Source organism: Kwoniella shivajii, chromosome 7 (assembly GCF_035658355.1).
Source record: "Kwoniella shivajii chromosome 7, complete sequence".
Lineage (NCBI taxonomy): Eukaryota > Fungi > Basidiomycota > Tremellomycetes > Tremellales > Cryptococcaceae > Kwoniella > Kwoniella shivajii.
In genome coordinates, this window is record NC_085914.1 from 1143345 (window position 1) to 1157629 (window position 14285).

The window sequence follows — 14285 nt, forward strand, 5'->3', positions numbered from 1 at the left end:
CTAGCCTAGGGGAAAGCATGATGTCAAAGGGTACAGGTAGCATGTTTGGTGTTTGGTGTTTGTTTTGTTTCTTCTTCAACCTTCCGTGCATGTTGAATATAGCTATCTGTTTCATATCACACAATGTATCTTGACTCAATACAAAGACGAAGACCATCAGGATTAGCGGCAAATGGAATAACGGTCCAATTGTTAGCAGTGAATGCACGGACCTTGTTGTGTGTATCGCTTTTTGTAAACGAATCGCGGATGGTCTTGGATGGACGTTGTTCTCGTTCTCATGGTTCCATCTTGGTCATTCACTTCCACTTTTCTTCTCTTTCTCTCTTTCTCTTTGTCCCTCCTATTCCTCCATCTTTCGACTTTTATTTTTCATTTTGTCGTTCAGTCTGTGCACATACTCACGCCTTGTCATGTGTATATAAGTGTCCATATCATCCAGACAAGCCAGAAAAACCTTACACCGAAGAGCTCAGCCAAATTTCAAGCTTTTGGTTTAGTCCTTATTTACCGCTAATAATCCTACCCTCTTATCAGCTTGATCGTAGATAGTATTCTCGGGTGAAGCTCGTCCACGACGCAATGTCAATCCCCGAATCCGGAGAACACTTACCTGGAGGTCTTCTCCGCCCTGTTCATCCTCCTTACCAACCCACTGGGCATGCATCGTTAGGTAAACGGGTTGTCGCATATTATGTGAGAGGACCAGTTGATAGTATCAAGTGTAAGCCCAACTGACGATATTCTCGTCAATTGCCGTACAACGCAGTCCAATAGGTAAGTGGGTTTTTCCCCTTTATTCTCAAGTCGATTCCAGTAGATTATGAGAGCTATTCGCTAATCTCCTGCATGGCGTGTGTTCGTCTTGTCGATAGTCATACACACGAATGTCCTCCTTCTGCGATTCCCGTTCAACACCTCACTCACCTGATATACGTTCAAGATGATGTGTCTGTAGAAGGAGAATATCTCGATACAAGAGTAGGTTGCTATGTTGACACAATGCCCTTTCCTCTCATACTTTCCACTAAGGAAGACAACATCTAAAGAGCTGACGAGAGATTTCGTATCACACCAGTCTCGGTTTGATCTCCTGCACCCGGGGATCTCTACTTCTCTGGCAACTTTTCTCCAGCCACATGACGGAAACCTTTATGGTCGCTTTGGTACCCTGTACACATTGAAACGCCAGAATCGGTGTGTTATATCAGTGCATACCACAGAAATAGCAGCTTATCAAACCCATTTCAGGAATCTAAAGGTCTTGTTGCACCTCAAGGTGAGAAAGTTGTCCATCGTTGTATTGAGTGCCGATGATGAACTATTGTTGAAAGTTGACGTACTAGGTCCCGAAAATATCAAAATGGCCAAGAGGGACCTTTACAGAAAAGCTCATAGGTAAAGCCATAGAGGATGTCAGAGATCTTGCCTTGGATGGGTTCGTAGCAGCCTACACTTTCCGAAAATCGCCAGCTGACAGTTCTTAACCTTACAATTTGAGTTAGCCTTGACGTGAGTATTCCCCTTAATCCTTGAATCTTCTTTTGACAACTAGCAGGATCTATTCCATAGCTGTCTTGCTATAACGAATTATTGATCTGGATGTTCTGCCCAGCTCGACTACAATAGCTTTCGCGAAAAATTCAGTCCATACTCCGTTGTCAAGTTGGTCTCTGAACTACGCCACAGACTTGACCGAGGTGCAGCGTTGTTGGCCAAACATGGGGTTAATGAAGGAAAGTTTCTCCTCACCATTGCAGTGCCATCTCAACCTGATGCTACAGGAACAATGCCTGTGGGCTCATTGGATCAGGTACGTTTGGTATCTATCGATGTGCATGGGAAGTTTGTGTCACTCACGTGTATATTGCCATAGTACCTGGATTTCTGGAATTTGAGGGTACGTCTAAGAAGTGACTCGCATAGGATGAGTATCGCTCATGCTCTCTACGGTAATGGTAGCCTTCGCAAGTAAGCAAAACATAAGGAGGCTTCACCAAGGAATGATGAATTGTTTGCTGTTCAGGTGGATCCGGTCCAATTCGTGGAAATTGTTTCAGGATCTCCCGTAAACTTTTTTCGCACCGTCTCGGATGAGTCTTATATCCATAAGGCTTTCACAACTTATTGCCAGCCGCCACATGGTGTCAATCCAGACAAGATAGTAATCGGTCTGTTGCTCCCAACTTATGAATTCAGGTTATCAGCTTACAAAAGAAAAACAGGTATACCTCTATATGGCCATCGTCCACAACGATCAAATGGTTCTACCAGATGGCGCCTCGGTAAGTCAACAAATGGTTGTTCATCTCACTGGTAGGCGTCTTGCTGAAGTGTTATCTACTAGCACTAGAACCGATTACTTACAAAGCTATTCCTTCCTCATCTTGCAGTAACTCTGGTCCCAACGTCGCACACGGAGCCAGCATCTTTCATGAGCAAGTGGACAATCTGAACCAAGAAGTTTCATTCGTTTGTGATTGGTACGTCCAAGATGAAGTATATCGTTTCAAGGTTAAAGAAGGGCTGAGTAAGGGTGAATAGGGCCACCGGAGGATTGATCACGTTTGAGAGTGCAGCGATTGTCCAACAGAAGATTGAATACGCCAAGTTTTACAACATGGGCGGAATGGTCTTCTGGACATTGCATGGTGACAAATTGGGAACCGACGAGAGTCTCATTGCGCTTGCCCAGAAAGGATTCGATCATTTGAAGCAGGAAATTAATCATATTAAGTTTCCCTTTAGCCGTGAGTTAATTCATTTCGACTTACTGCGATGAAATTGCTGCGCTACGGGCGAGCATATACTGATCCAATGTGCCAAGGTTACGAGAATATCAATGGTCGAAATGGCGCAGCGGGTGTTGGTCTACTTGGACCCGGAACTGGCTTCGGAAGGAGTATTATGCATGAGGTAGTGTACGATGATTCGATCGTTCTGTGAACGATCAGTGATACAACTTGTTGTATTGGGTGTCCTGGTATTTTCTACAGAATTGTACCTGTTCTAACGGTACAGTGCCCTGCATAGGCTCGATGTGGAGCGGAGAATGGTATCATGTAATTTTCGTATCATGTTCCCGATCACGTCCACCGGGAGGCAGGATTCGCGAAGAGCCTTTTTATAAGTCGCGACAACCGTTATACATTGCATCTTCTTTTCGTAACATTACTCACTCGTAGTACAACAATGATATAGCATCATCTTCATCATTCCTGGTGAGCTTGGTCTGATAAGCATGGGAACATGACATTGTATCAGATATTCATCCCTCCACCAGTCCTTCATCCATTCCCTCTTCCTCTACCTCTTTCTCAAACCACTTCGAAATCGGATCAATCAAAACTGAGTTTAAGATTTCAAACACTGGACCAAAGATTTGATCAACTATCGCAATCGTTACCTCTTACCCAACGATTAGCGGGGAAAACATGGACTGAATTTAGTCAAGCTGGGCTGGAAAGCTTGGAGAGAAGCACAATCCTGGGTAAACGGGGTTTAGACGATGTTGACTCAACAAAAATGGGGGAACAGGAAGGAGGTGAAAATGTGGAATTTCCAAATAATGGTATAGCTGGAAGTGAACTAGTTACTGTCGATATTGGAGAACTAAGGACCGATCAGAGGGTAGAAGATACCAGAGTAGAAGTGAGGAGAAGCTCAAAGCGGATTACTAGACGATCTGGTAAGTGAATGAATTCATCAAGTCGAATACCCGATCGTTTGCACATAAGACAGATATTCACTCGTAGAGTGAGATATACTGATTTGACTTCAATAAACTAGTCTCTTTACTCAATACTCTTCCGCAGATATACCCCTCTGCTCCACTTGCAGGCTCAGGTACAAATAACGATGAACAATCACAGATTAATGAAATATACGATTCATTATCAACTACGACATCTTCATTCCCTTCTCAATTACTGACGAATCCAGGAAATACATCAGTATCAAATTTACCTAGATGGTCTATACCTTTACATAAATTGACTAATTTATCTACCATTCTATCATCTTCCCATACTACTACGTCGACATCTACAGTGATGAGGAATAGAGGTGCACACAATCAGAATCAAAATCAGAATCAGAATCAGAATCAGAATCAGAATCAGAATCAGAATCATCATACGGTGATAGTATGTGTATTATCAACAGAAGGTGTTATTCAGAGGCAAAGAAAAGAAGAGAAATCAAGAGGTGACGAAGGGACTTTATATATCGCAAAATGGATGGTTGTTTCTCAATCTCTAGGTCAAGAGCATGGTAACCAACAGGAAACCACTTGTTCAGTTAGACTGTGGGATGATTGTGCGAGGTTATATGGGGAAATGGTCAAAAGAGGTGATGTCGTTTTACTAGAGAGTGAGTTGAGCATAATTTTTACAGGTTACATCGCCGTATCCTTAAATTCATCAAGTGAAGTAGATGTAGTGTACGATAGCTGATAGAGTCATGGGTTTCCAGACGTCGAGTTGAAACCAGCTTCAAATAAAGAACCCGCTCATCTGTCTTTATCACCTCATCATTCGCCCAAAGTGACTATTTTGTATCGTACTTTATCGAGATACGAGTCCTCTCGAACGGACTACATCCACGGACTACCTCGTCGATTAGGAATGATCCCTGCTCATGGTTCAACGGGGAAAGGAAGAATCTTACTGGAAGACAAGGCGCTGAGACCGGATTTGAGACTTGGTAGAAGTGAAGCTGGAGTTAGGAAAGTTGAAGTAATCGTGAGATGGTTTGCTGAATGGGTAGGAGGCGAAGGCCCTGCATGAGCAAGATATATGCTTGTTTATTGGAGGTTGTGCTCCCCTTCGTATTGTGGTCGTTTCTTTCTGTAAGACTATAATGTCAGGTTTTCCCGTTTCGTTGTAGCTTTATAGTGCCTGCATGTTGCATGAGACAATTTTCGCGCACCCTCCTCACCATATCTGCATTCACTTAACAGCGTACACAACTGACTCGCCCTATTCCCCCAAAAAAATACAAAAACTACAGCACCCGGGATTCCCATCTGGTCCCCCACGATGGTACTAACCGAGCGATACATAGCTTAGTTGCGCAGATCTGACGGGATGCGACGCTTTCTATGTTCTATGGCCGTAGATGATGGCTACAATAAATCATGCATCAAATAGTGAACAGCTCATGAAGGAAGAAAGGAAGAAATCATTCGTCGTTGTACTCAGTCATTGTCATGATGTTTTTCTTCTCCTTTGAATGGCGTCGTGACAGTGGGTGGAGGTCATCCAGAAGACATACAACAAAGGATAACGCATATGTATCTTCCATTTATCACCTTTCATCAGCAAAACAAATATACAAGTATGAAGTATAACCACTCAAAAAGCGGGGAACGATTGAAACGATCCTCCATATAGCACTCTTTTCAAGGTAATCCTTTCATTGATCCCTTCTCGTTTGGGCAAGACCTTTTTGAGTCGAACACCGATCATATTTGAACGGTCAATCCGATGTATAAATTACATACACGATAATCATCGACAGCAAATCAGCAAATCTGGGAGCAAGACTGTCTTATTACAAGTGTATTTCAGCAAATCAACACAAAGATACAATGGTCATCGGAAATATTGAACGTTTGAGCGATGTGACCAAGGTGAGCGATTTCCCTGATGCTGCCAATACCCACCTTATTTCGAATAATGATCTAAGCCTCCATGTATTATTTTGGATGTCGAAACCTTGCTGACCTCCATCTTAGCTCTCAGCACATGTCACTCGTGTCTTGGGTCAAAATCCAGGAATGATGACATTACAAGGAACCAATTCATATCTCCTTCAACCTCCGTCCAATCCCCACGCACCTCTAATTTTGATTGATACTTCTTCTCCTCATACTGCGACTCAATACATCGACTTATTGTTCACTCACCTACACCATCTCGCCCTTGAATCTGGTGTCAGAGAAACCCACTTCGAATCGGCTCATGCTCAAGCTTCCTTGAAGAACCTACCCGAAGATGAAGTGGACGAAATTAAAGCTTCAATCGTAGCTCAAAGAGCTGAAAATCCAAGATCTGAAGAAATGGAGTTATTAGAATACGGTCCTGGAAGTAAATGGGTTCCACCACCTACATCACATAATAATTTGGGCAAAGAAAGGAAATTACCTTCTATCGAACATATAATCTTGACTCACAGACATCTAGATCATGTAGGTGCTTTACCATTGTTATTGACTACATTGAAGAAACATGGTTGTTCTCAACCTAAAATATGGAAATTCCCTTCTCCCGATGAAACGATCTTGGCTACATCACCCAATGAAAAAGAAAGATCAACGTCAGATTCCGAAATTTGGAAATCATTACCAACTCCTCAAAACAATATCAATAAAGATAACAAGGATAAAGATAAAGAACCATTCTTCCATTCTTTTTCACTTTTTCAACCTTTTCATCCTATAATTCCAGGACTGATGATTTCAATCATTGATCCGAATTATAAACATTTACTGAAACATGATAAAGATGGTAAAGCGAAATGGAATGAAGTGCCCGAGATAGCAAGAGTCAGTTTAAGATGTCTCAGAACTCCAGGACATACTCAAGATAGTATAAGTCTTGTGATGTTGGAAGGTGAAAAAGGTGTTTTCACTGGTGATACAGTTCTAGGCCAAGGTACTACCCAATTCACAGATTTAGCATCTTGTGAGTATTTGTCCCATTCCCAATCGAATACACACTCTATAAACATATATGTGCATATCCCACATAGGAATCTTACTGACCACATGAATCTTTTCACGCAGATGTGACTTCCCTTCGAACTCTACTCGCTCTCAAGCCCAATGTGCTTTATCCGGCTCATGGGCCTCACATCTCAAATGCTGCAGCCTGTAAGAAGCACTTAGAGACATACATCTCTCATCGACAAGAACGAGAGGAGCAAATCATTTGCATCTTCAAAGACCTTTCGGATCCAGAAACTTCTTTCGTTGATATCCTGATCGAGCTGAAGAGGATTTGTCATACAAGAGCTGAAAAGGAAAATAAGGCAAGAGGACCTTTGATGGCTGACAAGAAGAAACCCGTTCCAATGCCTGATTTCGAAGAGGAAAAACTATCACTCGAGAAAGCAGAAAAGGAAGGCAACAGAGGCAAATCAATCCCCATGAGCGTACTCTGTAGACTCATTTATAAATCCGAGGATGAGAAATTACTCTTTGCAGCTGCCAAAAGTGTTGGGGCTCATTTAGTCAAACTTGGAAAGGAAGGAAAAGTAAAGAAGGGTATTGCGAAATGGGCCAAATTGGTCGAAAAAGAAGTTGGGGATTTGGGGAACATGGAGACATGGGAGTATGTGGGATAGTGAAGAGGACAAGAAAGACGATTATCCTGTAGATTCCTTATCTGTAAATTTATTGTATGCATATTGATTTATATTCGTTTAGCACTACTTTGTGTTGATATTATGCACTTGCAGATCAACGATTCTGTCCTGCTTACATCTAAGTATACGGTATATTTCATTCCTTTCTGTCCTCTTCACCTGACAAATGAATTCAGGTATTCCTCTGACAACGACGGCGGTCTCGCATCAGCGTTGTCACGATGTCTCCTTCGGTGATCATCGATTGCGTTCTCCACAGTGGCATGGCCTGTCCCAGACCAACAGAACCTACTAATGGGCAAACATGTACAGTCAAAGGGTTGAAGAGACCATTAATGAGAACAGAAAACCTTCTTTCGAAGGCGAGGTCCTAGGCCGTTGATGTAGCCATCATTGCATATAAAGCTACTTACGACCTGATCATGATATTATGCTTATTACACATCCCACTTCCAGTTGTACACGATCTTTTTGCCATAATACTTTCCAACAGCCACTGTACCATCAACGTAGTACAGCGTTACAGTGAATCATGTCAAGTAGCGGTACTCAGATTACAGGGTTTACTGCAGCGCATGATCATCGGAGACCCTGCCCTATCAGTGGCGATGGAAGTAGAATGCATGATTACAGGCAATTCAGCGATATCAAGATTTTCGGAAAGGCATTGAACGAAGATGAATGCGAGCGTAGAATTCTCAAAACCGAAGATAGAACAAATACCAAAAGTGTAGTTCTAGCATATAAGACTTGTGGATGTGTGAATGTCATGAGTAATCTTGATTCTGATGTTGATGAAACATGGTTTGAAAAGCTGACATGTCCAGTGAGATCAATTATGTCTTGTGAATGATTGTTTACGCTAATGAAAAATTTGGGCAATAGAACATCTATCATACCCAAAACTTAGTTAACAAGTGGGTCCCTAGCGATGATATTGATGATACCATATTGGATATCATGAGATACAGTAAAGAGACCAGCAGAATCAAACGTCGAGTAGATATATGGAGTACATTCTGCGACGTTGAGAAAGTAGAGACTTCGCGACAGTAGGCTATCATATGTGCATTGTGATACGCCATAGGTAGTCATGGAAAGAATGGTTTTGATGAGACATCAAGCCCACTGCCTCTGTGCAGGGCACCTTCCGCTGTCTTGATGTCTCATAACAATCACTTCAAAAGATCGCTAGTGTGTAAGACCAATGGGCGAGAGATGTTTCCTAGGACAAGAAATAAAACTAGAGAAGGTAGATCTCAGCCGACCTGTTTCATTACAATTTCATGGTGTTCTCTTAAGGCTTCTAGCTTCGACAGCATCGTCCGCGAAATCGAACTCAGCGCATTCTCTATAGGACATGATACGATATCGTCGCGTAGCCTCAGACTTCCTTCTTCTGTAAGAAAACAAGCTGACCTGTGATTGCATCATCACTGTTCACACGAGACAATAGTCCCTGCCCCGGAGCATGAAGAATTCATTTGAAGCCCTTCGGACCATGAAGAAGTCCGGCGTACCCTCCCGGGACATGGAAAGACTTGCAGTTCGCTCCATACAGCTGTCACCAAGGAGGCGGAGTTTGAGCTCGACACATAGACCATCGATCCTTTGATCCACGAGGAAAAAGTTTTTCAGACATAATCTTGCACCTATGGACGGGTCTCGTTGACATCATGTTGGGTACTGGTTATATTATCTTCTGAAAGGTTATGTCATCATCTCAGCTACTTCACCTGCCTCCTGGGGTATGAACATGATGAGAAAGAAAGTCCGATGAAGGACCACTCGCTGGACGTTGGACCAGTAGGAAGCTCAATCTATGGCCACCCGTGTGACCTGTCATAAATGTCGCAGGCATACGATAACATGAATTCAACATGAGTCACTATCTCGGCTCAGTCACAGCCAGAGTTTGGCATGAACGCACCGAAGCATGGAGAGGTCAGCTAGGCTCTACAAGGGCATCCGCGTAGCTGTTTCAAGCCATGAAGCAGGGTGAATTTCAATGCAGAAGTCAGCAGTCCCTTCTTCCAAAAAGATATACCGCGAAGACTTTTGCGTCTAAGCCTCCAAAGCAGACGTCGTTCCAGAAACTTCGTAGTATGGCATTTCTTCTTCAGAAAAGAAGGGTATGGCGTCACGAAATGCTCTTTCGTTTGACTCTCAGATGTCAATTCGTGAAAAGGAACGACGGGCAAGTATCCATATGCGGTGTGAGTGAAAGGAGCAAAGCTGTGTAATCAAGAAGGAGAAGAGACAGTCTTTTGATCGAGATGCTATAAAGGATATACTATCTAAATTATCCTGATTATCATATCAAATGCACACTCTCATGCTATAAATGGGAGCTGTTTTTAGAACATCCGGTCTCTTTTCACCAACAATTACGACGAATACAGTAAATTGTAAGTCATCATCGACGAAGTTCCCCTTCTATCTTGCCTTGAGATAGTAATTTTTGCGATGGTACCAATTCAGGATTTCAGCAATAATGTCAGCTAGCTCATCCAACTGCGCGCAAACTCACAATACAGAAGACCCCTGTCGTATCAGAGGAGATTGCAGCAGGGAACATAATTACATCACCGCCAAGACAGATGTAGAAGTCTCAACTGCGGAGCTGGAGAAAAAAACTCTCAAATCCGATAAGGATTGGCCAGAGGATGTCACGATGGTATTTACCTCCTGTCCTTGTATAGAAACGCAAGTCTCGACCCTTGGGGAGAACAAAAGCGATGATTGGTTTCGTAAGGTCAAATGCCCCGTAAGTCATACCTTTACACTTCAATAATTAGAGATTATCATCTTAGTAAAGCTATAAATTTTTGCTGTCACCTTCGTATAAGTCAATTGAATGCGGATGTCAGCTGAATGGTTTTTTTCATGCACTTTAGAACAGAGATCATTCCAACTCCATATGTAAGAACTTCTGGAAAACTAAATACCGATCTCGTTCGCTCAAGCACACCGAAACTTTGGCGCTGGAGTCTTTGACCAGAAATGGTACAGCTTCGATCTGGAGTACTAAATTCACAGAGGAGGCAATTCGCGGAGACAGAACTTGAATGATCCAATGATGATTTCAATAAGGATTCGACGGTAGCCCAAGTGAGAGCGTATCTCACATTCTACATGATTGGGGTGATATACACGAAGAAGAGACGGATGCTAGGAGACGAATGGAACTGAATATAGAGCACATGCATATAGGTAGACAATTTGCTGCAATGATGAAAGCGCTTTACTTGCGCACAAATTGTTTTCAGCCGCTTCCCGAGCTAAAGGAGACAGATCCTCGTACGGCAGTCTGCATCCCTTGCGGAATGATAGGTTCAGTCTGTCATACTACGGTTCCAACACGGTAGAGTTATTCCATCTTTCCATTCCGGCGCTTTGGATTGTTATTTAACTTACCTAAACGAACGTAAGAATTCAATCTTGCAATTCGAAGAAGTCGATACACCCTTCGGATCTTGAAGAATTCGAGTGAAGCTCTTCGGGGCTCGCAGAACTGATATACTATACTGTCTTGACATACTGTTTCAAAGGATAAAGTACAGATATACACACTCACGGGAGTAAACCTTTCATGAATCAAAGAGAGATGCATGGAGACGTCTTCGAGGCTTCGTTGACATCATCTGTAGTATGAGACATACTTCGTCATACCACCAAGGCTCAGATTGCGAGCTATCATGAAAGAACCAGGGGGAGCACCCGTAAGAAGCCTCACCTGTTTTCACTCGTCTGACCTCTTGCAGTGCCCAGAGTATTGATTGAAATTCTCCTAACTATAGATGGGAGTCGTTTCGAGCCGATTGATCTAAATTTCTTCCGTCCAACTAGTTACTAACTCACAACGACGTTTTGAGCATATCAACACTGATTGTAAGTCATCATCTAAGTATAATCTCACTTAGCCATAGTATTCTGTGTAGCCCCTTAACATTGAACGAAAACAACCTGTTGAATGAGATTCAGTAAGTATGACTGAACAGGTGCCCTGCGAGTCTCGACACTCTCAGGGAGAACCTTGTCACATCGCGGGAGAAAGGACCAGGCGACATAAACACCACGTAGTTTCAGCTGCAACCTGTAATTCTGACACCATCAATGGGATGATCCTCGATCCCACAAATGGACAACCTGAAGAAATGACTCTCCAGTTCGAGCCGTGCGCTTGCGTAGAATTACAAATTGGGGCAGACGACGGCGCCCCCCAGAGCGCCTATAAAAACTTTTACTGTCCTGTGAGTGTCAATTTCGCACATCGGACTACCGCAGCACATGTGATCAGACAAGGTACAATGACTGGCGTGGGCTGCGATCGCAGTGATTATCCTCATTATCATGATCATGAAAACCAAGAGATGGGCTGACCAAAACCATACCTGCAGGACAGTCGCCACTCTCGATCCACTTGTTGCTCCGCGGTGGGCAGTTCGAATCGCGAGGAAAGCATCAGCAATGTTACGACTGCCGCCATGAAATCCTTAGGAGCTTGTAAATCGATTGAGATATGGAGTACTAGTCATACTAAAGAGGTGTTGGATGGATCTAAGTTTAAAGACTTGGATCCAGGAATTTAGCAATATACAACGTTGATGGTACATCGGATACAGTATACTAGTGGGTTGGGATGGAGATCATCATTGACATATACGAAGCTCTTTTTCAGGGATCGACTTGGAAATGTTGGGAATTGTATACATAGCACGCGAATGAAGATGACAATTATACAATTTGATCAATCAGATAATTGTTCTGTGGCGAGGAGGCCCGTTCTTTCAAGCTGTTGGCGAACTTGTTGGTCTTTCATGTGGTGAAACCGCGGACCGAGAATCCAAGCGTCAATTTGCATCTCGTCTTGGTCGGCAGGTGACTTTGCATTGTCCTTCTATTCTATTGTCTATAAGCTTCTAACCTCTCATCAGCCCAGTTAATGTATTCTCCACTAATTTCAATTGGTCCCGAGATTGCTAGACCAGCAATGATGGCTCCAGGTCTAAACATACGATTGATGGTCAGTATTACAGTGCGATTCTAAATTCGCGTTAGAAGTCACTTACTGCTCAGGTTTCAGTAATTCACCTTTCTCATACGCGTTTTGGAATTTAACCATTTCGTCAGGGTGCATAGTTCCTGGACCGTTAGTTCGAAGTAAACCTTGCATCTAAAAATTGAGTGCTGTCAGTGGTGTATCGAGGAGCGGTCTAGCTAAAATTTCGCTCACGTCGGTCTATTGAGAGGTGTCAAGAGAGATTCGAAGCAGAAAAAGGATCAGCTTTTGTATTAATAGTCGTTGGACAAGCCTGCATATCATTCGCAGATTCATGGATAGGATAGCTCACATCAACCATTCCAGGTCTAATTGCAAATACTCCTACACCATTGACTTTCTCTTCAGCAGCTAAAGTCCTTGCAAGACTGTTCATACCAGCTTTGGCCATTGAATATAATCCCCAAGCTTGATATCCTGATGTGCTCGCTCCAGATGAGACCAATACTACTTTTCCTTTTGTTTGTCGTAGATGTGGAAGTGAAGGTTGAACAAGATATATAGTTGATAGCAAATTAGTTTGTATATATGGTATCAAATCTTCTGTTTTGACAGAATCGAGTTTACCTAGAACAAGGATTTTGATTCAATAAGCGTTCTTTACAAGTAGGTCAGTAGACACAGACTACTCACACGGTTCAATAGTACCTGCATTTAAGATCAATCCATCGATTTGCCCCCATTTCTCAATGGTCTTATTTACTACCCCAACGTTATCGTCACTTTTACCCACATCACCTTGCACAGGTAATACCCTATCTTCACCGAATTCTTTCACCGTATTTGTCAATTCTGGTGAAAGTGTTCGAGAAACAGTGGTCACTCTCGCATTGTATTTGGTCAATAATATTCGAAGGACAGCCAGACCGAGTCCTCGAGAAGCCCCCGTGAGGATGATCACTGGTGAAGAGGACATATCGTCTTTCCAAGTTTGTTCAGTATGTATGTTACAGATGAGAAACGCAAATGCTTTAATACGACATGGGCCAAGTTATCTTATCCTTCCTATAATTCAGCTACTTTATCATCACTCGCCCGATCTCTCTTTGGAATCGTTCCGGCCGGGATAAAGTCAAAGTGACTGACTACTTCGGTAATAGCCGCTGCTGATATTACGTCATCTGACTCAGAGTGGTCACTCAAGAAAACACGTCGGCGGCTTGGGAAAGAATGATGAGAAAGGTCATCCAGGTAATGACAAACACCAGACTGCAGGTGATCCATTCAAAACAGCTATGCGCATGGTGGACCAGCTTCAGTCCAAAGCTCCATGACTGTTGAAGCCCTCTGTCACTGATTCATGCATGAAAATTTTCCATATTATGAGCCCCTTCTTGCTTTCCGCAATGTTCGGATTATTGTAAACCTGACAGGAACGGGATCAATTTCATTAGCTTGCATCTGGTGATGGATGCTGTGTATAACTTACACATTTCATTGTCCTTCTAATCATGCAGCGTTTTTTTTTTTAATGTCCTTCTTCTCAACCTCCTTTATATTCACTAACACACGATTAGCTTATCGTCTCGATCGACAATCAACGCATCGTATCGGACGATTCCTATTCCTGAGCCAAGAGGTAAATGTATTGGTAGGCAGGAAACGGATTGCAAAAACAGCGTACAAAGAGGAGGTGCCTTGTATCGTACGTGCGTCAATCTTCGATAATTTTAGACTTCCGATTCCTCATCTCGATATTGTATCTCTCCGGTCTTCCTGGCTTTGTTCTTCCGTCATATTGTCATACAATTCCACTTCAACACTCATGAGCCCAAGATCGTCAATTGACATCATCTGTTGTTCCCTCTTTAGACGTCAACTATCTTTAGAACAAAAGCTTAGATCGAATCTTCGG

General features: G+C 42.8%; 4 protein-coding genes and 1 non-coding gene across 5 annotated transcripts; 3 read left to right on the forward strand and 2 right to left on the reverse strand.

Annotated features, from left to right (window-relative positions):
- Window positions 1–1413: 1413 nt before the first annotated feature.
- Window positions 1414–2946, forward strand: IL334_005543 (uncharacterized protein; the record flags this gene model as incomplete). The annotated part of the gene is made up of 8 exons (XM_062937255.1): window positions 1414–1438; window positions 1506–1512; window positions 1690–1813; window positions 1877–1971; window positions 2200–2285; window positions 2348–2483; window positions 2545–2750; window positions 2828–2946. 8 exons carry the CDS (start codon window positions 1414–1416, stop codon window positions 2944–2946), a joined length of 798 nt encoding a protein of 265 aa, XP_062793306.1.
- Window positions 2947–3249: 303 nt separating this feature from the next.
- Window positions 3250–4787, forward strand: IL334_005544 (uncharacterized protein; the record flags this gene model as incomplete). The annotated part of the gene is made up of 3 exons (XM_062937256.1): window positions 3250–3688; window positions 3790–4371; window positions 4474–4787. The coding sequence occupies 3 exons, from the start codon at window positions 3250–3252 to the stop codon at window positions 4785–4787; spliced, it is 1335 nt and encodes a 444-aa protein (XP_062793307.1).
- A 215-nt stretch (window positions 4788–5002) lies between these two features.
- Window positions 5003–5117, reverse strand: IL334_005545. Its single transcript, XR_009999597.1, has one exon. It is a non-coding gene; the product is annotated as a 5S ribosomal RNA (ribosomal RNA).
- Window positions 5118–5590: 473 nt separating this feature from the next.
- Window positions 5591–7347, forward strand: IL334_005546 (uncharacterized protein; the record flags this gene model as incomplete). The annotated part of the gene is made up of 3 exons (XM_062937257.1): window positions 5591–5632; window positions 5738–6686; window positions 6788–7347. The coding sequence occupies 3 exons, from the start codon at window positions 5591–5593 to the stop codon at window positions 7345–7347; spliced, it is 1551 nt and encodes a 516-aa protein (XP_062793308.1).
- A 4926-nt stretch (window positions 7348–12273) lies between these two features.
- On the reverse strand, window positions 12274–13346 carry IL334_005547 (uncharacterized protein; the record flags this gene model as incomplete). The annotated part of the gene is made up of 4 exons (XM_062937258.1): window positions 12274–12376; window positions 12441–12544; window positions 12723–12997; window positions 13064–13346. 4 exons carry the CDS (start codon window positions 13344–13346, stop codon window positions 12274–12276), a joined length of 765 nt encoding a protein of 254 aa, XP_062793309.1.
- Window positions 13347–14285: the final 939 nt, after the last annotated feature.